Source organism: Centruroides sculpturatus, unplaced genomic scaffold (assembly GCF_000671375.1).
Source record: "Centruroides sculpturatus isolate CEXI.00-Female unplaced genomic scaffold, Cexi_2.0 scaffold1916, whole genome shotgun sequence".
In the NCBI taxonomy this organism is placed as follows: domain Eukaryota; kingdom Metazoa; phylum Arthropoda; class Arachnida; order Scorpiones; family Buthidae; genus Centruroides; species Centruroides sculpturatus.
In genome coordinates, this window is record NW_019386278.1 from 1 (window position 1) to 23,765 (window position 23,765).

Here is a 23,765-nt window from a genome sequence, read left to right on the forward strand (position 1 = left end):
AGTAGTCTATAGGCTGCAATCTCCATATAAACGAGAGCGAGAGAGTAGAGAGTAGAGTCTATTTTATTATTAAACACATTACACATTATTCAATATAAGTTAAAATTCACTTGACACTCTTCCTTATCATTCAAAAAAGCCAATCCAGATAAACCAAATTTTATTCAACATTAATTCATCTTAAATCTTCAATCTCTTCAGGTAATTTGGTTTTCCTTTTTTAATATCCACCAATCAAATTGGATTCTTTATATATTGAAAAATAAACTTTATAATCTTTTTAACAATAAGGTTTAACAAATTAGACAGCATAACTTGGGACATTATAGTTCAGCCTAAACAATTTATGAGTAAATATATTCTGAATTACATCAATTTTAAATTAAAAGTCCAATAACCAAAATGATAAAAATGTGAAGAGTTCTAGTATGCACTGTAGATTGTTCTATTGTCTGTATTGCTACTCCATATGTATACCTGGGAACAAACTTGGAACGAGTTGAAAAGTCCCAGAAATTTTTTAGGTGGTGGCCAAATCCATGATAAGCTTCATAAAAAGACTCTCTTACCGCCCACAGAGCAGAAACTTGTTTTCTTTTTTGAACTCTATACTATATATAGGTAATTTGAACAGAATGAACACTTTTAAATACTTTTTCAATTGAATTTATTTATGTTAGTAAAAATTTGTTATTTTTACCCAGAATATAGATTGATAGAAAGAAGAAATTTTCAGTGCTTAAAGAATAATCAATGTACCTGGAGATAATTGTTTTTACCCCTCAGGCTATGACAAAAATTTGTATTGCGAAACCATAAAACAACTTTCCTTTCAGCTGATTTCATTAAACGAATTAAGGCACTTTTGGCCAATTTTGTTTGTTCTGTGTTTAAAAAGTTAAGAAAGACTCAGCAGAATTGGAAAGCTGTACCAATCACAAAAATAATAAAACCAAAATAATGCAGAAAAATACAATAACTAAAAAAACAAAAATATGTTATATGTTGAAGAATATCTAAAATATAAATTTTCCATATTAAAAAGAAATGAATGATGAGCATTGATCATTTTGTGTAATCTGTAGTGAAGTTTTAGCAAACTATAACGTAAAACCTACATACTTTTTAACTTTACAGGCTTCAAGCTCTTGAAAGTACTTCAAACAAATCATCGAATGTACATAAAAAAACCTATTACATATTTTGAAAGAAATCCAGCCAACTATCTTGAAAATTAAATTTTGATTTATCATTTCAATTTCAATAATTTTTTACATTAGTTATTTTTTGAAGGAAAGGTTATAAATAAAATGTTAAAAAATGAATTTTATCAAATAAATTCTTTTGTGTATAAATTTGATTTAATTTACATTCATTTAAAAATCATAAGAAACTTTAAAATCATTTAATATGCAATGCAAAAACTTCACTTAAAGTTATGCTTACTTTTCTTCAGCAGGAGTTAACTTTTCTAAATAATTGTCATCAACATAAACATGGCAAGTAGTACAGGCTAAAGAAGCTTCACAAGCACCTGAAATTAAATTCATTTTTGTAAAAGTAAATTTAGTCTTAAATAAGATTAAATTTAATTTTTTAAAAATTAATATACCTTCTATGTCAATGCCATGTCTTTGTGCAAGATACATAACATTGTCTCCAATTTTTCCATTAACTGTTACTTGTTTTCCATCTTTCAATATAAAGTTTACAGTGACACTGAAATTTTAAATATATTGTAATCAGAAATAAAGAAAACATTATCATATAAATTATCTTTATGGTATTGTTATGTTCAACTCCTGTATGATGTGTCAAATGTCACATTCCAATGGTAATGCATCACAAAGAAATGGTAAATTAGAAAAGATATGCTGTTTGACAATTCAAAATCAAAATTTCTTTGAACTTTTCCAAAATAAATTTACTAAAATATTACAGATAAGTACTGTTTTGTTAACCTTCCAACATCACAGCATATTGCTTTTAGATTAAAAAATCTAAAAGCAATATTTATTTGAATATGACCATAACCAAGTTTTTGAAAACTTACAATTAAGTACATTTTTTGTTAATTTTTTTACATTAAAGCAAAAATTGCAGGCTAAACTAAATGACAATTCTTCAACCCTACAAAACTCAAATCTAGAATAAATGATAAAAACTAACCTTTGATCTGTGCATTCATGTGTTAATCCACATTACAAAAGCACACCTATTCATTGCTATGTTGCAACTCCATTTTGTCTTCTAACACACTTAAAATAACTTCATTACCTTTCTTTTAAAAAACATTTATTCTTGCAGAATACAAACATCATCTTTCATAAACAAAATAGAAATAGATAACAAAATCATCATTCTTTTCAAAAGTACATCTAACCAGAAAAGCTAAAATGATGGACAAATTTGCATAGTGAGAGGTAATAGGTTAATTGAAAAATAAAACTTTTAAGATTAAAGTAAGATTTAATGATAAGAATGGATTAAACAAATGTAGTGATTATATTAGAATGGATAAAATGTAGTGATTATCCAATGAAAAAAATAATTTTTTATATAGTGCTTCATATAAAATTTCAACTGCAAGTTGTATGACTGTAGGTCTATTAATATTTTTGAGTTGACTTACTGTGATGTGCATATTTTTTAAAATGGACTTGCTGGGTTTACATATATATATATATCATTCAATGGTTATATTAATATATTACCATCATCATTTTAATATGTTAAAGAGTGACATTAAGTAATGTTGATGGATAAAATGCACTAATGCACAAATATCATTTCAACTTTGAGAAATCACAAAAACTGATAATAGTAACACTGCAACAAATCAATGTTTTTGATGAACCAAGATGGTAATTGTTGGCTTCACAATTAGACCACTAAGGCACCTCCTACTCTTACCTCTATGTACTGGTTATAATTTTACCTACTATGAATGAGTATTGTTATGTTATCAAGACTTATTGTCAAGTATATGTTGTTAATATACTATTTTAATAAACTGGCATTAAATACAGTGGGTGATCGGTTAACGAACATAATCCGTTCTAAGACTTTGTTCGTTAACCGATTACCAATTTACCATAGATTTTTATGGGAATTTGATTAATTCGTTCCAGAGACTCCAAAAAATAAAAAATATATACTTTTTTACTACATTTATTTATATGTTAAGTTACTGTCAAGTAACTTAACATATTACTATTAAGTATAAGTTACTTAATAGTAATTATTACTATTAAGTATAAGTAACTTAACATATTACTATTAAGTATAAGTTACTGTCAAGTATAAAACGCACCCCTATTTTTGAGACAAAAAATTTAGAAAAACACTGTTTTAATGGGATTGTCTAAAGATACATTTTATTTGTTTTTTTATTCAAGAATATGACGGATGGATGAATCGATACTTTTATTAAACTGAAATAATCGTCATTTCTTAATGTAAACTCAGAGGTCACGTGATGACAGTCGACAGAACATGGCGGCGATGACTCGTGTGTCGCTACTCTGATAATCTAGATACTCTAGCCAGTCGGTTGAGGGACCATCTGTTTAACAGACCACTGCACAGGTTGGACCCTAGAGTGGCCACTACTGTAGGTAATTTCACTGTAAAAATGGTTACCTGTCGAATATAAGACGCACCATGATTTTGAGCCCCAAAAAGTAGTAAAAAAAGTGCGACTTATACTTGTCAAAATATGGTATATATGCAGTCTTGCATCTTTATTAGTCATGCTTTTTCTATTTGTGGGGGTTAAAGAATCTGTCCAATGTCAATTGCTTTTCTCCTTTCTTCAGGATTTTTCGAAAGTAATTAATAGTATTGGAATTGGAGAGATCCCCAACCCCATTAACCTTATTCTGGTTTGGATGTTGGATGCCACTTGGATGTTCGTTGTTCTGACATCCCTGGAGTTCTTCTGTCGTCAGATCAGTTTCAGGTTCTATTATGAGCTCTAAAATGCTCTTTATTTCTCAGATGTGATTTTCATTACTCCATTAGCAGCTTGAGATTTCTTGATATATCTTTCATAGCTAAGATTGTGCCTACTGTAGACTTGTTCAAGCCATACTGCCTAGCAATATCAGACATCTTGTGCCCACTTTCTACCTTGGCTATTATCTCTTATTTGGTTTCTACAGTGAGCACAGTTCTTGACACTCCTCTTTTTAGGCTCCATAATATTATCAGTTTCTTTTTTTAAATAAAAAGTTCAGAAAAGAACTCACAAAAATCAGTGAACAGAAATCAATTTGCCCACAAAAAATTATTTAAATACAAGGCCTGGATGAAATTTGAAATTTGGTATTAAAACGTTATCCAATGGGATAGTTAAACTTTCACCATTCGTAAATAAACCCCGACACAAAACTTAAAAAGTGCCCATCCGACAGTCTCGCAAAGACTATAAAAAATTATTTGTCAGAAAGGTAAACAAAAAGCTGGAATTACAAGGGAGAGTTTCAAAATTCAAAGGATTACTATCTGATCGGTATCGGGTTGAGCGTTGATGTTATGTCTGCCACGCTCCAAAAGGTTTCGAATTGTTACCTGAAAACAAGGGAAAATCAATCAGTATTTGTTATTTTCTGTTGCATCTTTTTATGTTTGTTCAGTAAAGTGTTTCTTTGTCCAATCATAAAAATCTTTCACGAAAGTGTTTGTTATCTGATTTGTTCGCTATCTGAACTGTTCGTTAACCGATCACCCACTATATAAACAGTACTTCTATCAATGTTTACTTATCTTCAAAAAATAATGAGTACATGTGATTATCATATTGATGTCACTATCATATAAATTAAAGTAATTTAAACAAAGGAAATGCTCAAAAGTCAAAGATAAAATATATAACAAAACAAAATGAAATCACACAACACGAGAAATGGAATACAATACTTTGATCTGTACTACCAATCTTGAAGTCCAGACCAGATTTGAAATTGAATCTCCATGGAAGTAGACTGATGCTTGACTGTGCAGCCTACAAAATTAAATGCCTCTTTAAAGTTTCAAATCTCACAGAATATTTATTTGAGCTGACAGTCATTTACTTGTCAACTATTATATCAGTTTTAAAAGATCTGAAATGTGTTTATTTTCCATTTTCTTTCTTTTTCCTTTTTAAATTCAAACACTTTCAATTTAGAACAAACTGATAGTAATTCATAAAAGCTTACATTTCATCTTCAGACTTTGGATCTTCCCATTCGAATCTTTTATCAAAGCAATGAGCTAAAGAAAATAAATTTCAATAAATATTATACAATGAATTATTGCATTATTACTAATAATTTTACTAATTAGAATGAATGGTTATTTAATGTTCATATCATATATATTTATATTTATATTAACGTACAAGACGTCTGAAAGTTTCTCAAATTTTCATTAATATTTCTTTGAAATAAATTATCTAAACAAATCAAAAACTTTCTTGTAAATCTCGTGTTCGCAAAACGAGTTAATCGTAAACACCGCAAACCATGCTGTACCACCATATTTGCTTTCCAACGCCACCTGCCGACAATTGTTAAACAGTAAAATAAATTGTCATTTTGTAATTAAAATAATTTAGGTTTAAAATTTATTAAAGGTTGTCAGTTAAAAAAAATAATAATAATATACAGTCGACCCCTCTATAACACTGTTGATTTTTCCGTTTTATATGAATTCCATGTTGTACCAGTCACTTAGATTTTACAAATACGTGAGTCGTTCACAGCCCGGGACACGTATTTGTAAAATCTAAGTGACTGGTACAACATGGAATTCATATAAAACGGAAAAATCAACAGTGTTATAGAGGGGTCGACTGTATAAAACAGAAGTTTTTTGTGATAAATTAATACGCTTTTACGATTTAATTTATATACAGTATTTATCCATTTTTGACTCCATCTTGCGGGGACAAAGGCTTTTTTTCAAGCCTATCGTGGTCCAAAAAAAGCCACTCAGGCTCATAATGGATCGACCGGATAGGAAAGGCGGGGCTAATGTATCCGGGACAGACCACTTCAAAAATTCCTCAGGTTTTTCGATCTGCCCGGAATCGATACCGTCTCTCAAAGCGATAGGTTAACTCCTTAAAGCTGAAGTCTAACTGTTTTTAGAAAATCATAGTTTAGAAGCCAAGGTAAATCTATAATTTTCTATATGTTTAGTGTCACACTATCATCAATTGAAATTGTTTCTAGACGTGAATTTTTTTTAATTGTATATCATCAAATCGAAATTATCAACAGAAAAAATGCATTAAAAAATGGCATTTCATACAATCATAAAAACAAATTTATTTTCATATTTTAGCTATTTTCCTTAATATGAAATGCATTGAACATTGTACTGTATATATTTCACAAATTTGTGTTTTCATAGTTAATAATCGCTGCAATCAGCCGTAGCCGTATTTTACTTAGACCCACAAGGCCTAAGCCTACGGTTCGGATAACCCATAGGATAGGGTAAGATAAATAAAACGAGTAATTATTTATTGTGACATCTTTACAAAGGGCTGCAATTTTTCGTCACAATGCTCCCAATTTTAGTAGTGTTTTGCCCCTGTACGTCATTCTTTTCCTGTTAACAACGGAGTCGTGCCGATCATCTACCTGATTTCAGGAGAACATTTTGAATTAAAATAACGTGACTTCCAGTTCAAACCGGAAGTTCATGTATAGTTAATCGGGGCCTCCTGCCGTTTCGTTCCTGGGAAATCGTCGTTAAGCCAGCTGTGTAAATAGAATTCAGTCATAGATTCAGTGTTTATAATAAATCTTGAATTACGAACCTGTAGATGCTGCCCATGTCTGAATTTCGTATGTGTATGCTTGACTCGTATTTTCAAGTGGAAATTAATAATTTCATTTATAAAATTTTTATTGATTTAATATTTAACTGTAACTAAAATACTCAGAGACAAAAATTTCTATTATAATTTTTTTCTAAACTTTTATTCAATATATGTTTCCTTCTTTATAATAACAGCGATTCAAACTGTATACATATAGCAATTTAAAAAAAATAATATATAGAATAAGAATATTTTTTATTCATTCTACTTGAATCTAAGTTTCGATGAACCACATCGAGAAGGCCAACAATAACAATATGGAGCATAAAAATATAACACTTTATAAATCATAATAAAAATATATATATCTGATTTTGGGCCGATTATTCGTGTATTATCTGTATGTAAGAATATTAGATTTTGAAAATAAATAATAAAAAATATGTTGATGCAATCTTGAGGCAGGAATCAATAATGTGTCCAAATGGAAAAGCATATGACCTTGTTACTGTTCTGTGGTTCTATAGAGGTAGTCTTTCTCGGAATAACCGAATATTGTATTGCAATAAAAATAAAATAAATAATAGCATCTATAATTTTTTATTGATTTTTCCATCTACAATCAAGAAAATAATCGAATTTTTATATTTATACGCAAGGAAAAAGAAATAGATCATTTTATATATAAAAATTGATACATTGCATATCGATAAGCCATTATTATTATAATAAATATTTTTAAATATTGGAAAAATATATCAAACAATTATACGAATTTTATATCAATAGAACTTTTATGATTAAAGTCATACATTTATTAAAATATTCGTTAAATCAATAGAATGATAATAAATGTTTGAATATTTTTCAAAATTTTAAATAATTAAATTTGAATAATTCGAAGTAAATATTTAAAATATTAATTTTAGCTATAATGAATATTACTATAATCAGATAATGTCGCAGTTATTAGAAAAAATCATACTTTTTATTGAATGAAAGGCTTTATACATTATCATAGTCTTAGAAGAATGTGTAATAACTTTTGTGAAAAAGAACATCTCCAATATAAAACTCTCAATTAAACAATTTATAGTTTCATCTCGAATAAAATTGGATAAATTGTAGAGAAATCGAAGCGTGATGTGTGCACTGGAATCCATAACAATTGTATATTATACTTCGTATTATTTTGCTCGCCCTGTTTTAATTTAAGAATTATATTTTCTATCCAATAATTCAAAGTAATTGATTTGTAATCTACGAGAATTTATGGAGTAAGACAAGAGAAAACATTGAATCTGAGACAGATACAAAATCAATATTTTTTGATCACTTAAAACTATGAACAGCAGTCTCATTGATGTTCATAGTTTCAAGTTTCAAGAGATAATTAATAATTTCATTGAGATAAAATTTTTATTGATTTATTATAGAATTGTAAATAATCAAGTTAGATATAATAGAAATTTGTCCTTCTTTTAAACTTTTATTTAGTGTTCAATACTTGTAAACATTTTTCCTAACAATAGAGATTCAAATTTCATATTAATAACCATTCAAAAAAAATATTATATATATAGGCCTATATATAATAAATTTAAGTATAATAAATAAAAAAATATTACCAACTTTAAATGAAGCAAAAAATAAAAATTACTGTATATATAATCTCAAAAATAGTAAAAATAATTGTATAGAAAGTATACAGTTAGTTGGTTCCTACTCTACTACTGGCATAAATTTTTTCTTTATGATTTATAAAATGCCTTATTTAAGTCTGTCTTTTTCCCTTTTCTTTTCTTCGGCCATCTTAATGTGATATTACGTACTTAAATTGCATTTCTGGAAATGGAACCCCAAATAATCACAGTAAACCTATCGGAAATAGAATTTGAATTACGACGGCTCGTTTATCGACGGTTTTCCAAGAACCAATTTGGTCGTAAATGCAATGTTTACTATACATTTTGTGATAAAATTAAAAATTAAATAAATGTATTAAGTGCTTTTCTATGCCTTTAAGGATGGACGATCCAGTAATAGCAAATAACGTTCTGTAATATCTGCAATGAACACATAGACTTGTTTTATCGTCTAGAGTCTAGACTAATGTTGAGCGACTTTTTTTTTTGCATAAGAGTCGCAAAAGAACTTCGTAGGTTTCTATTGGGCCTCATACATTTTTTTTAATGGAATTGCTTTAAGTTTGCTGAATACCGACATACTCCATAACCGCTAGTACACTAGATACTAAAAATACAGAATATATTCTAATGATACGCAAACTAGTAATAAAGTTGTAATTTACTCTCATTTTTTGACTAGTCGCGTTTATATTGAATGTTCGTCGTGACGAATATCAGCTTAATTAATAGAAGACAGAAAATATGTATATAAACTTATGTTGCCGAAGCATATTAGGATCTTGCGGCATCACGACTGGTTTTAGCCCCATGAGGCCGAACCTTATGGTTCGGAATTTACAAAAATCTGAACGCCGAAAAGTCTAGCCCACCAGTGGCATAGCGGATAAAACCACTGAACTCTTGTAGTTGGTCGTGGGTTCACCAACGGGATGGCCATGCAGAGTTTTTCGGGATTTTTTTTATTTAGTAACACCTAAACAGGGGCAGTTTCTCATAAAAAAAACCTTCCGGGAGGCATTGCCCGTTCAGCAGTTCGTTCATGTCACGTTGCCGTATACGAATAAAACCAAACTAAAAAATTTAACGATTCGTTTTCTTAAATAATATAATAAATAAATGCATATAGTGCGGTTTAGCGGCACATTTGATTTATTCCAATTTCAGAAATGAATAAACGGAGACGCCGATTCGATGTTTGACAACTCTCAAAATAAGGCGAATTTAGCAAATAGAAAATAAGTATTATACGAGTTCATATGCAAAGACAAGTCTTTGCATATGAACTCGTACAATACTTATTTTCTTTTTACGACAAACACAGAGAGAAGTACGAAGGAAAATTAGCATCTAGGAGGAACGTCAGTATTGTTTGTTTGAGAAGATATCTTATGTAATAAAACTTTTATAAAATTATCTTCCATTACTGTGCATAACAGGAAAATAGTTCCAAAATTCTGTAAATTGAATGTATTGTAATATTTCACTACGTTCTGTAATTATTATTTATGTCTGATCCGATGTTTGTGATTTATGTGATCGATATAATCCTGTAAGGATTCTATTGTTTAAGCAGATTCCTAAAATTCCTAACATGAGAAAGCTCTTTTATATTGTGAATAAGTAAATTTTAAGAATGTTTTTAAATCTAAGCATTTTGTAAACATATTTTAAAATATTTTTATATGTATACCTTTTTTTACTGAATTTGACTTCAATAAACACGATATTTCCCTATTTTCCTTCATAAAATCTCTTGAAATATCATTAAATGTTTTACACTGATATCGAACTTTTAATAAATAAATATTTATTAAAAAAATTATTACAATCATACAGCAGTGATTACCCCAGAAATTTTTACTAACCGGATGGAATGAAGTAGCCAGGCGAAAAAGAAATCGTGCATTATAAAATGAATAGGCTATAACCACTTGTTTCTATAAACACATATTAAATAGGCACATTTAATATAATCTGTTATGTTCTGATCTTTAGACAATTTTCCATTCTGTTCTATTCAAATATATTTCTTCTTTGATGTCTGTTTCTTTCATTGGTTTTCGTATACGATCTTCACACATTTTTGTGGTTTCTTTGTCAATTTGTATCCTGACATAACCACATCATATTAACTGTTATTCTTTTGATGTAAATACCTCTACGTCATGGGTACAGTAGATTGTGTGACGGAAACGCGTCACACTTTACAGAAATTCATTTATGTCACATACAGAAATCAGAATCTGTTTCGTCTATGACACGTGATCTATGTTCTGTCAATCAAACAAGTTTTCTCACTCCCGTGTACGGGAAGGGCTGTTGTTATTTCTCTCTCGCTTCGAAGATTTAATCGACTATTTCAAATACAATATATTTTAATTTAAAAGTTTGTCCTAATCTGAATATATTTTGATGGTAGTTTTATATGTATTAAATATTTATAATTGTTTGAGATGAAAATGATTCCTATTCCAGACAATAATAATGGCGGAGCATCTGGTTTCATTATAGTACAGTTTTAATTTTACCATTTAAAATTTACTTTCTTAATTATTATGTAACTACGTCTGTGTGGAAGGATACACTATAAAGACTGTGAGCAGAAGTCACAAAATCTTCCTTTTAACACATTTAAACTTATAAGATTTATATCAATTTATTTACAATTTATTTACTTTCTCTTAGATAGAACCTTTTAAATGAAATGAATGAATTGTTCCTTGTTTAAAAAGTAGATAAAAATAATTTAACAGTTTTAAGCTTCGTTCAATAATGTAAGAAATTTTTTTATAAATATTTCTTTGTTAGAAAGCCGATAATAGTATAAAACATTTAATGATATTTCAAGTTTTTATGAAGGAAAACAGTGAAATATCGCGTTTATTGAAGTCAAATTCAGTAAAAAACTTATACATATAAATATATTTTAAAATATGTTTACAAAATGCTTAGATTTAAAAACATTCTAAAAATTTACTTATTCACAATATAAAAGAGCTTTTTCATGTTGGAAATTTTAGGAATCCTCTTGAACAATAGAATTCTTACAGGATTATATCGATCATATAGAAATCACAAACATCAGATTACGAATAATAGGCTTATTAATAAATAAACTTACAAGTTAATACATTCATTGATCGATGAAAAACACCATCTTCTGTTTATCATCAAAATATTGATATTTTTAGAAATGGAATCACCAACAGTAAATATACAGGTGGCCCTTGATTAACGTGGTTAATTAATCCCTCGATCCTACTGCGTATATCAAAATCGCGTTAATCAAAATACGGTATGTATGTTAAGTAAAAATAGCTGATAAAGCCGCGTAAGTTTAAACTTTAACAATCGTACGAACGTAAATTACAGTCGTACCAATCATCTATCTAGCACCTTTAGGTAAAATTTTGAATTGAAATAGCATGATCGGTTTGCATTGGGAGTTAGTATATAGTTAATCAGGGACCTCTGCCCCGATTTCTATATCTGGTCTCGAGTTTCATCCATCTAACTCCGTTCTCGAGATTAAGGAAGGACAGATAGACGGATGACAGTGGGAATTTATAGATCTACAATTTTTTCAAATTTCAGTCTAAAAAGAAACACTATAAATAGGAAATTTACACTTCTCATCGAGTTTTACTATCCTATTCGGATAATTTTAATATTAAATTAACAGCGTTGTATTTTTTCTAATAAAATTATATAAAAATTCGTCTTGTACTCTTGAATTGTTGACAGTACTAATCAAAAAATACTTTGTTGCCCGGAAATGCGTTGAGTTAGAAATGTCTTGTTCCGAGAGAGGTATCAAAGAATTTACATCATGTTATATTCTCAATACGAACGTATTGAGATCAAAATCATCATCATCTAGTAGGAATTTATTCAATGAATGGTCATACTGGATTTGTATCATGTAACACCATCAATAAGTTTGTGCTGATTCATAAGACTTATGATTAATTAAACAGCAGTTCAATCCGAAATTCGAATGTAGTCCAATAAGGGAAAAAATGGACCAATAAGGGAAAAAAGCTAAAGAAAAAGAATCAATCAGAATCAACAAGGGAAAGAGATGAGAAATAAAGAGCTAACAATGGATATAGAATAAAGAATAAAGTGCCTCGAGTTGGATTACAGACGAATGTTGGAGTGTACCCTTATAAAATAATTATAATTAACTCTAACGGAACGATGAAAAAAATCATGCTTAAATAGTTAGCCTTTTTATCAAAAAATACAAATTTTTCAAATTTAAATTTAATGTGATTTAATACTGGAATGTCAAAAGGATATTAAATTACTCGAACTCTGGATATTTATAAATATTCATAAATTAAATTATATTCATTATAAAATAATTATTAAATAAATTTGAATTCAAATTATTCATTTTAAGACATAAAATATTAATATTGTACGAATCAAAAATATAAATTTTATACAGAAATGACAGTTAAAACCCTCTATAATCTCAATTATATGTTTTTAATAGAAATGTTTATTTATTTGTTATAAATGTGTAGGTTCAGATAGAGGGAAGTAAGTAGAATCATTTGGTCTGTGTCACAGATATAGAGGGATTCCAAAATTTATTCTTTGGTGCACAAAGCGTGCTTTGGTAAGTGGTGAGAAATTATTTTTATTTGTTTTAATTATTTTGTTCGTGTATTTTTATGGGTTCTTGAAAAGGTGTATTTTTACATTTATGAATGGCTGGCCCTATCTTCTCTCTTTTAGATATACAGTAGAACTCCTCTAGTCCGCCCTCGGCTAGTCCGTCGCTCCGGTTAATCCGACCGTGGTCGTAGTCGAGAAACTTGTCCCGACTCGTCGGTGACTCACCGTCCATGGCGTTTTTCTGTGTTCGCTACAGTATATGTTTTACATTGTGTGTACGTGTACAGTTTTGTGTGTGTTTTCAACATGTCGGGAGTGAAACGTAAACACGTTACTCTTTCATTAAATGAAAAATTAGCGGTGCACAAAGACTGGACAAAGGGGAAGATTGTTATTTTACTTTTTTCTGATAATCCAACCTTTTTTGCGTTCCGACCATACCCCCAGTCCCAAAAGTGACAGATTAGAGGGGTTGTACTGTATAAATATAAATATGATTTTATTTACAGGTAATATGAGAGCTGTAAGTTAATTCCTTATATTATTACAGATCTCGCTAAACAGTTATATTTTGAAGTAGTCAGAAAAGATACTTTACTCTAAACTTAAGCTTGATTCAAATTTTGTTAAAAAATAAGATCCAAATCTTAAATGTGATTCAAATTTTGTGAAGAGCAGGATCGCCAAGAGGGGGATAGCTGGGGATTTTTTTTTTTTTTTTTTTTTTTGATTCGAAGAAAACTTAAAGACCCACAATGAAAAAAACAAAGGCAAAAGGGGTCCACTCTACCACCACCGGATTCCATATAAGTTCTCGACGGCTCTGGTTAAGAACACCGAAATGTGAATGCTCCAATAACCAATTATAGGATAATTATAGTTTATGATGTGATTCTTATTCCATTTTACCATAAATGTTATCTTCGATCCTAATCGAAATCTATCTTCACTCATACCTAAAGTTGAAAGACCTCTAAATCTAAAAATATTAAGATTTCTCCAAGATTCTGATAGAGCTAATTGTCAATTTTTAATAATCTTGCATCATTTGAGATGTACTTATATGATTTAAAAATTAAAACAATAAAATTAACGAAGATTTCTTTAAGATCAGAGCCAAATAGGCCTACCTGATCTTTTCGTTAAATCAGAGGAACAAGATGAGAAGTTCGGCTCTAATCTTAATGGGCGGTGTGAAAATCTGCACGAAGGGCCATCACATCTATCGATGGAAAGTGTCTCCAGATATGGAAGAACAACGATTCGCTTCACAATGAAAGTTTGTATGATCGAGTACGGATGGCTTGACCCAGTGGCTTAGCTACAAATTCAGCGCCCTGGAGCAAGTAGAGTCGGTGCGCCCCCTAGTTCCTCGGAAGAGGACTCGCGAACTTTGTTTTAAACATTTAATTTAAAAAATATATATACAATGAACAAAAACCATTGANTTTTTTTTTTTTTTTTTTTTTTTTTTTTTTTTTTTTTTTTTTTTTTTTTTTTTTTTTTTTTTTTTTTTTTTTTTTTTTTTTTTTTTTTTTTTTTTTTTTTTTTTTTTTTTTTTTTTTTTTTTTTTTTTTTTTTTTTTTTTTTTTTTTTTTTTTTTTTTTTTTTTTTTTTTTTTTTTTTTTTTTTTTTTTTTTTTTTTTTTTTTTTTTTTTTTTTTTTTTTTTTTTTTTTTTTTTTTTTTTTTTTTTTTTTTTTTTTTTTTTTTTTTTTTTTTTTTTTTTTTTTTTTTTTTTTTTTTTTTTTTTTTTTTTTTTTTTTTTTTTTTTTTTTTTTTTTTTTTTTTTTTTTTTTTTTTTTTTTTTTTTTTTTTTTTTTTTTTTTTTTTTTTTTTTTTTTTTTTTTTTTTTTTTTTTTTTTTATTTTTTTTTTTTTTTTTTTTTTTTTTTTTGATTCGAAGAAAACTTAAAGACCCACAATGAAAAAAACAAAGGCAAAAGGGGTCCACTCTACCACCGGATTCCATATAAGTTCTCGACGGCTCTGGTTAAGAACACCGAAATGTGAATGCTCCAATAACCAATTATAGGATAATTATAGTTTATGATGTGATTCTTATTCCATTTTACCATAAATGTTATCTTCGATCCTAATCGAAATCTATCTTCACTCATACCTAAAGTTGAAAGACCTCTAAATCTAAAAATATTAAGATTTCTCCAAGATTCTGATAGAGCTAATTGTCAATTTTTAATAATCTTGCATCATTTGAGATGTACTTATATGATTTAAAAATTAAAACAATAAAATTAACGAAGATTTCTTTAAGATCTGAGCCAAATAGGCCTACCTGATCTTTTCGTTAAATCAGAGGAACAAGATGAGAAGTTCGGCTCTAATCTTAATGGGCGGTGTGAAAATCTGCACGAAGGGCCATCACATCTATCGATGGAAAGTGTCTCCAGATATGGAAGAACAACGATTCGCTTCACAATGAAAGTTTGTATGATCGAGTACGGATGGCTTGACCCAGTGGCTTAGCTACAAATTCAGCGCCCTGGAGCAAGTAGAGTCGGTGCGCCCCCTAGTTCCTCGGAAGAGGACTCGCGAACTTTGTTTTAAACATTTAATTTAAAAAATATATATATATCTAATTATTTCGATTTAAAACTTTACTTAATAATAATTTATTTGAGATTCAAGACATTCCAATAATAAAATATTCAATTTAATAAATGCAAATATAATAATAAAACAAAACATAATTGTATATTCAAAATATAATAGAGGTCGCGGCCGAAGTTTTCATCTCACAAACGTGAACGTCGAACGTCGAGCGCCGTTATCTCGTAAGTGGCGCTCGACGTTCGACGTTCACGTTTGTGAGATGAAAACTTCGGCCGCAACCTCGCTAATAATACATTAAAAAAAAGCTTCAAAATTGTTGTTTTTTCGCTTTTTCATTTGCAAATCGGTCAATCACTTTCTCCAAATCAAGTTGACAAGCTATTAGCGAGGTTGAAGCCGAAGTTTTAAACGCGAGAACGAGCACGTCGGACGTTCAGCGCCGCTTTCCTAGAAGTTTGACAATGGTGTTCGGAATGTCGAGTATGATTCCACTGACTAGCCAAACACCATTGTCAAACTTCTAGACTTACAGGAAAGCGGCGCTGAACGTCCGACGTACACGTTTTCGCGTTTAAAATTTCGGCCTCAACCTCTCTATTGTTGTTTCAATTGATATATTCAATAGTTGCCAAAGAGCTAAGACGGTGTTATGACATGCTGCTTCTTAAATACGTTTTGATTAATTTCATTTTTGAATAACTTCGTTCTGATGTCGTGTTGTCACCGGTAAAGTTAAAAAATATGAGGCATGCTGCAATAATGTCGAAGAAGCCACTTGAGGCTGAAGTGAATTAAAATTAGTTCGGCAACTTCGCGTATAGAGCTTTAAGTGAGTCTTAAAACACATTTTAAATCAAAGCAATTGAAGTCCAAAATTAGGTGAAATGTCGAAGGGATATGCCAATTGTAACAATTCTGATCTTTCCAGTATATTTTTATCAGATGATGCGACAAGATATGCAAGTGATAAGCATTTAAAAGGTGTACATAATTCTCGAGCGGATTCAAATACAGTAGAGCGTCGATTATCCGAAAGAATTCCAGTCGGCAAATTTAAATTTTTTAAAGCTGCAATCTTTGGCTATGTTTTGGGTTACTCAAATATTTTACGTTTTTGATACTAAATTAACTTCTGAAGTATAATTTTTTATTGTTTTTAGATTTTTCAATATATTTATTTTGTTTGTACAAAATAAAAAAATAATTTTTAACGATGCAATAGTCTTCGTTAGACTTAACATCGACGAAAATTCAACGCGAAGCGACACGCAACGGAGAAAAATTTCAACATGGGATAGGTTAATATATTCTTTTGTACATAATCGGTTATCCGAAACATCGATCTTCCGAACCACCCCAGTTCCCAATTGATTCGGATAAATCGACGCTCTACTGTAGTTAGATTCATTATTACACCGACTTTGAAACATTGTTCACTGTTTTCAATGCGCTCATCTACCTGTAATTCATCAAAGAATTTTTTCACACGATGTAATCTTTTTTAGAAAAAGAAGGTTCAATATTCCATATTGCTGATATCAAAGGCATCGTTTTTAACAAACTCCCAATTATTCTTTAAGTCCTGGAATTGGGTTAGGAGTGATGAAAGCATCTCAATGGAGATATAGAGAAATCTCCAATGTGCTAATGAAGATATAGAGAAATCTCTATATCTTCATTAGCACATTGCAGAATTTTCGAGACTGTATTAATCGGTTCGAGTATTTTACTTTGTACTATTATCAAAATAATAGTTAAAAATTGTTTAAAATAATTAATTAAATTTTTAGCTTCACGTTGCTCATCATAATTTTTTCTATTTAATGATAAATATGTCAATATTTTAATTACAGTAAAATAACGAGAACGTAATGCATCAAGAGCATTAATACGGAAAGACCATCTTGTTGGACAAACTCTTTTCAGTGCTTTTGTTAAGTTGGTTTGATTCGTTTCCATTAACATTGTCCAACGCCTAACAGAACTGAAAAAAAAACAAAAATTTTTTCTAACTTTTTATAAAATTGTCTGACTTCTTGTACCTTGGTGACACTGTCGTTGATCACTAAATTCAAATTATGAGAACAGCAATGTACAAATCTGGCAGCGAGGTTTATTTGAAATATAAATTCCGCTGCCAGATTTGAATTACTCAGAAATATCTCTATTTTTTCTATAAATTAACATTTTCTATTATCATTTTCAAATTTATTTCGAAAATGCAGATTTATAGAAGAGATTTTTAATGTTGTCATGGTGTACGCTTAAATTTATAGCGTCGTAAAAACATGACGTAATTTAATAGTAATGGTTTCTCGTGTTAGATAGACCCTACAACTTCTCTTCACTACATGGGTTCAGTACTCAGAACATGAAAGCCAAATGATTGAAGTAGCTAGTGCGCATAAGACTTGGATTCATCAGAGGAATCCAACTGATGAATCAACACAAACGTATTGACAGTGTTTAATGATACAAATTCAGTATGACCATTCATTGAATGAATTCCTCTGAAGAATCCAATTTCGAAGTGGATCGGATCATCAGTATATTTTGAAAATCCCGATGATTGAAGAGATTGAGATCTTCACAAACTCACTGAATTTTTAACAATGTTACTACTTTCAAATCATAAGCTATATGTAATTTGATAATTAAAATCATAAATTAAGGATAATTTGTAATGAGCATTATAATCAATCTTCAAAATAATTAAAATTAATTAGGTTTAATTATAGTAATTATAGAATTGATTTTATATACTTTTATCAAGAGAAAAATTTAATGATATTTTTTTTCTAAAATCAACATTTATAAAATGTTATTGATATTAGCACTTCACTGTAATAAGTTTTACCATCTATAAGATCATAATAAATGATTAATGATGCCATTGAATCTAATTAATGAGTGTTCCACATTCTCTGTTTTATCTCCAAATTTTTGTTGATAGTTCACATTATTTCTTATTGTTTATTATTTATATGATTTCATTTAAGTAAAAGTATTAATAAAAGTCATTTATCACACTTCATATAGACGATAATAAATCAAGAAACTTACTAAATACTTCATAAAATAAGCTTCTTATCAAAATTTTATTATTTAATATTCTCGAAATATAATTAAATGTTAAAAATATAAATATATAAAATTTTATAATTCTAAATCTGTAACAGACGAATTGTAAAGTGTTGCTTGACGTTCGTTTTAAGTTTAAGCTTGAGTAAAAATTTACCCCCACGATATAAAATGGTGTACTTGTCATAGAAGTAGGAGGGAAACATATAGTTTAACACGTCCGTCGAGAAATTCGTATTCTGCATGGTTGAACGACTTAAAAGAAAATAACAAGTTAAATCTTCGCTTTGTGGATCGAGTTTCTATTTATATGTCACTCCATACTCTTTTGGTTCGTGAAATATAAAGCATTGCCTCTCGAGTGAGGAATACAATAGAAAGATATTCGTATTCTAAGATTGTATTTGAATCTATACTAAATCGTTTGTTCGCATCTAACAAGTTGAAACCGTGATAACGTGTCTAACAAGAAAGACGAAGATGTGCACATTTTACTTTTCACATGTAAATCCTTGTTATAATTCTTGTACCGTAGGAGAATGGATAAATTCATCATTTCTCGTTTGGTATGTAAATATTTCTCAATAAATTTCGTATTTATTTTCATCCTTCTCATCACTTTATTCTCCTCTCTCTCATCATCTCCTTCTCTTTCTTTCTTCAGCCTAGAACTTTGAGTAAACTCTATCCCCTAATATAACAACAATGGTGATCCATTTCTCATCGTTCTTATATAAGAATGATGAGAATTTACATGTAAGTAATCGGAAACATCAATATAACAATGTTCAATTTGTACATAAGATAAACAAGCCTCAACTTAGGGCCTCGCGTTATGAGTCTACAGTTAAAAAGCCTCGCATCTAATTCACAAAAAAAAAAAAAAAGAGGAAAGATAGTGTACACCGATAATATTTCCTTTTTATTGAAGTGAAATAAAACAATATTTTAAACTAAATTAATTTTTTTTAATAAATATTTTAAACATCAAAATGTTCCCTGATATAATTCCGGTTTTCACAGACGTATACATTTCGTTTTCTTATTCGGCAATATATAAAAAATAGTTATAGCACTACAAGGCATTAATATATAGGAATTGTGCCTTTTATAGGTCATTTCAATCTTTAGAACTCGAAACTATTATTGGAGTTCCTAGAATTCCGGATATTTGTCTTCTACTTCACTGAATAGATCACTTCTTTGAGAAGTTTTTTCTTTATTTTTATTTATTTTTTCACACTTTTTTCTTAATTTTCTTACTTTTTAAGCTTTTTTCCCTCCTTAAATTTAAGAAAACAAATGCTAAATTACATCTTGAGAGATTGATATCCGGGGGGGAGGGAAAAAAAAGTATCTACAATACTGTTTGTTTGAATGATAATATAATAACGTATCGCAGGTGTTTCGTTATATAATAATACATTATAAAGTAAATAAAGTAAATTTAATTTTACAGGATGAAGCACGATCAAGGAGTTTGTTGATGTTGGATACAATATTGTGATTTCAACGAAGATGAGGAGGAGTAGGAAGAAGAAGCGTGACGCCATATGTATATAATCGATTTGCAGAAGCATTCTCTGCCGACTTCGCACAAATAAATGATTCTTCAATCCAAAAAAACAAAAAAAAAAAACTTTAAAAAAAAGACATAAAGACTTATAGAATTAATAAATAATTTAATTTTTTTTAGATGAATTACTTAAAAAGAACAAAAAAAATATTCCTTCCATAATACTGTAGATATTCGTCCAAAATTAACAGAAATTCGTGTAAAATATTCGATAGAATATTTTATGTTTTAATATATTTAATTATATATTCAATAAAATCTACAGTAAATAGAATTTTTTAAAATAGATTCTTTTTTTTTTCCTGTTCTTTTTTTTTATGTTGTAATAATTGGATATAGATAAATAAATAATACATAAATAAAATAAAAAATTAAATAAATTAAAATCTTTGATATTTTATTATTATTATTTTTTTTTTATTAAAAGAAAAATTAAATATATATTTCTCTTAAATTTAATATTCTTAAGAATGTTAGAAAAATGCGATCGATTATTGTGATTGACAGTATCATCTGCTATTCGATATCAAATTCCGCTTGATACGGATTAAATTATAGGAAAAAAAAAATGTATGTGTGTGTGTGTTTGTGTGTCAAAGTATATGAAAAATAAGAGAATTGTTTCAAAGATTTAATTTTATTTCCCAAGTTATAAAATTAAAAATCGAATTTTAAAGTATTTACGTGAAGAAATTCGTTGGAGAATATCGTTAATTGTCATTAAAGCGATTAAAAAAAAGTCACTCCAAAACATAGTTAATTGTCATTAAAATATAAATTTAAAAAAAAAAATTCGGTAAAGAACGTCATTAATTGCCATTAAAAGCAGGAACATGTGTGTTAAAGTATATGAAAAAAAAAAATAAGAGGATTATTTTATTTTTCATAATTATTATTTTAATGTCAAAGTTTATACGTTCGTTAATCGTCATTAAAGCGAGTAAATGAGAATAAAAAATTTATTTGAGAACGTCGTTAATTGCCGTTAAAAGAGGATAAATGTCATTGTCACATAAATCTCGAAAGTCGTCGTGATCGAGAGAATTTAGACCAAGGCCCGCTAATCCACTATTTTTAACGTATTTAACCTGTAGAAAAAAAATTAATTATAAACATTATTTTACACTTAAAATTTATTATAAATATAAATTTACAGTTATATGTAATAATTATCAGGCCTTTCAGTAGTGTAGTCGTTTGGAAGACCTCATATTTCATCAGACTTTATATTTACAGGAGGCCAATAGATTCACCAAGCCCCACATTTTATTGGGTAATCAACAGATTCATTTGGAAGGCCTTAAATTGAAGATGGGTTCGAAAAGATAAAAGTGATACGAAAGTCCCTCTCGAAGGCCCTGATAATTATTATTATTATTATTATAACTAATTAAAGTTTCAATATTGGAAAAAAAAAACTCTAAAAATATACAGTAAAATTAAAATTTAATTATATATTATTTTAGTTAATCAATCAATGTATATCTTTACTGCACTTCTATGTAAGATATAAGAATGAAATGATTGCATTCTGTCATAGAGAATCTCATGCATGGAGATGTTTTGTTTGATTAGTTTCATTTCCTGACTGAGAAAACTAAGAGAAAATTGATCTTTCTCCTCCCAAATTGATAGAAAACGTTTCTTTAGTTGATCAAACCAACTGGAAAATGTCTGTATCTGAAGGAACAATACCATTTTCTAATCATCTATACCAGATGAACAATTAATGTTAAATGTAATTTTAAACAGCAAAATAAATACTAGATAAATATTATTTAATATAGGCCTATATATTTGTAGTGTGGCCCAAAAATCAGTTAACTATTATAAAAACTCTTTCAACTGTTGCCTTATTTAATTACTTTGTTAGTTACAGTACTTACAAACTTATAAAACAGATAGCTTTTTATTTCAAATACATAAATTACAATGCTTTAACAAATTAAATTATAATTTAAAAAAAAAATGTTTTGATAGTTAATTGCTTGAATAAATTGACTTTTGAACCACCCTATTTACGAGAAATAATGATTTTATTGAATTTTTCTGGTGATAAAAATTTAGAGAAAGATACTGTTTTAAAAAGTATGTTTAGAGATACTTAATAGCATATTTAAGCTTGTTGAGGCCCTAAGGTTTAAGAGGCCTACCCCTTCAGCAAATAATTAAAAAAAAAAAAAAAGTCTATAGTTAGAGCCTCGAGGCCCTAAATAATAGACTTATAAACAGTTATGAGAATCATAAACATACCTTTTCGGAAACACTCTTGACGTCGTCATATCCGATCCACTGATCTCCACGATAAGCATACGGCACTTTAGCTTCGGGGTCGTATTTAATTGTCCATCCATCTTGCATTAACAATTTACAAGTCTAAATTAAAAAGAAGAAGAAGAAAGATAAATTGTTCTAATCGATTATTTCATCTACTTCATCACTATATAAGAGTGTTTAATTACTTCGTAATATGATAAAATTCCTGGATGTAGAGTATAGGATCCTTTATTTCCAGGTTTTGTAGCTTTAGCACCGACAGACGTATCTGACGAATCATCTAAAGTCCAAGTTTGTGACGTCGATGATACAATGATAACAATCTTCTTCAAATCGACTCCTAACGATTTTAGATACGATACCGTATAATTCTGTAGTAAATATTTCATTTAAATTCTTAATACAAATTACTTATAGGCTATAACTTAGTTTTCTTTTATAATATATCCTATAATAAATACAGGATTTAGATTAGATTCATAAGAGGCCCTTTCTCTCCATCAAATAATAAAAAAAAATGTAAATAATATAAGGCTTTTAGCTTATATATATATATATATATATATATATGAAATTTTAAGTGAAATCTTGTTATAGGCCAGTAATAAACTATTCTCAGATTTGTGCTGGTTCAAAGACCACAGTTTGAGTATCACTGCTCTACAGTACAGTACATTGGCTTGAATATGTTTATTGGCAGACTTAAAGTTAAAACTTTCAATAAAATATTAGCTGCTTACATAGCTTAGTACTAGCACCTCAGTAGCACTGCTACATATAACACATCTTTACTTATACAGTGTCATTTTCATCAGTGACGTAATATTAGTACATTAGTTATTGGAAATAATTCAACATAATTAACAAGTGCTCTATTATTATTGTGTTAATCTTTGTTAAATAAATTTACTAAACATAGTCTTTAATCTAAAATATTTTTGATGGCCTGCTGGAATTATGACAGTTTATTACTCTTTGGTAAAAGTTTGCAATTTATACCTGCTGTGTAAGTTAGTTCTGATCTTTGACAAAATTTTTTGGGCTAAATATCAATTTATATGCCAGCATAGTACTAGTATATTCTTGAATAAATTAATAAATTTAAATACTTTTAAAATTTTACTAGGTTTATTTTCAAAGATTTATTTTATTAAATTAATTAATAACTATA

The 23,765-nt window shown here is 28.7% G+C and overlaps 2 protein-coding genes across 3 annotated transcripts; both read right to left on the reverse strand.

Moving 5' to 3' along the window:
- Window positions 1–1,409: 1,409 nt before the first annotated feature.
- LOC111614375 (adrenodoxin-like protein, mitochondrial) lies at window positions 1,410–14,406 on the reverse strand (the record flags this gene model as incomplete). Its single annotated transcript, XM_023355746.1, has 4 exons — window positions 1,410–1,534; window positions 1,613–1,719; window positions 5,202–5,256; window positions 14,220–14,406. Coding segments are annotated over 4 exons (441 nt in total), but the record flags the coding sequence as incomplete, so codon positions are not given.
- A 6,374-nt stretch (window positions 14,407–20,780) lies between these two features.
- On the reverse strand, window positions 20,781–23,068 carry LOC111614377 (chitinase-3-like protein 1). Of its 2 annotated transcripts, none has more exons than XM_023355747.1 (3): window positions 22,780–23,061; window positions 22,571–22,693; window positions 20,781–21,405 (listed from the first exon to the last, which is right to left on the reverse strand). In XM_023355747.1, exons 1-3 carry the CDS (start codon window positions 22,981–22,983, stop codon window positions 21,277–21,279), a joined length of 456 nt encoding a protein of 151 aa, XP_023211515.1. In that variant the 5' UTR covers window positions 22,984–23,061; the 3' UTR covers window positions 20,781–21,276. The 2 variants fall into 2 exon arrangements, with proteins under 2 accessions (XP_023211515.1, XP_023211517.1); XM_023355749.1 differs by lacking the exon at window positions 20,781–21,405 and adding an exon at window positions 21,490–21,675 and having other exon boundaries at window positions 22,780–23,068.
- Between the last annotated feature and the right edge of the window lie 697 nt (window positions 23,069–23,765).

Excerpts from the sequence above, each read along its gene's own strand:
- LOC111614377 (XM_023355747.1), bottom strand. The coding sequence starts at position 22,983 with ATGAAATATTTACTACAGAATTATACGGTATCGTATCTAAAATCGTTA. Across the intron at positions 22,694-22,779 it reads GAATTTTATCATATTACGAA|ACTTGTAAATTGTTAATGCA; the intron begins GTAATTAAACAC and ends TTTTTAATTTAG. Across the intron at positions 21,406-22,570 it reads TCAAGAGTGTTTCCGAAAAG|GTTAAATACGTTAAAAATAG; the intron begins GTATGTTTATGA and ends TTTTTTCTACAG.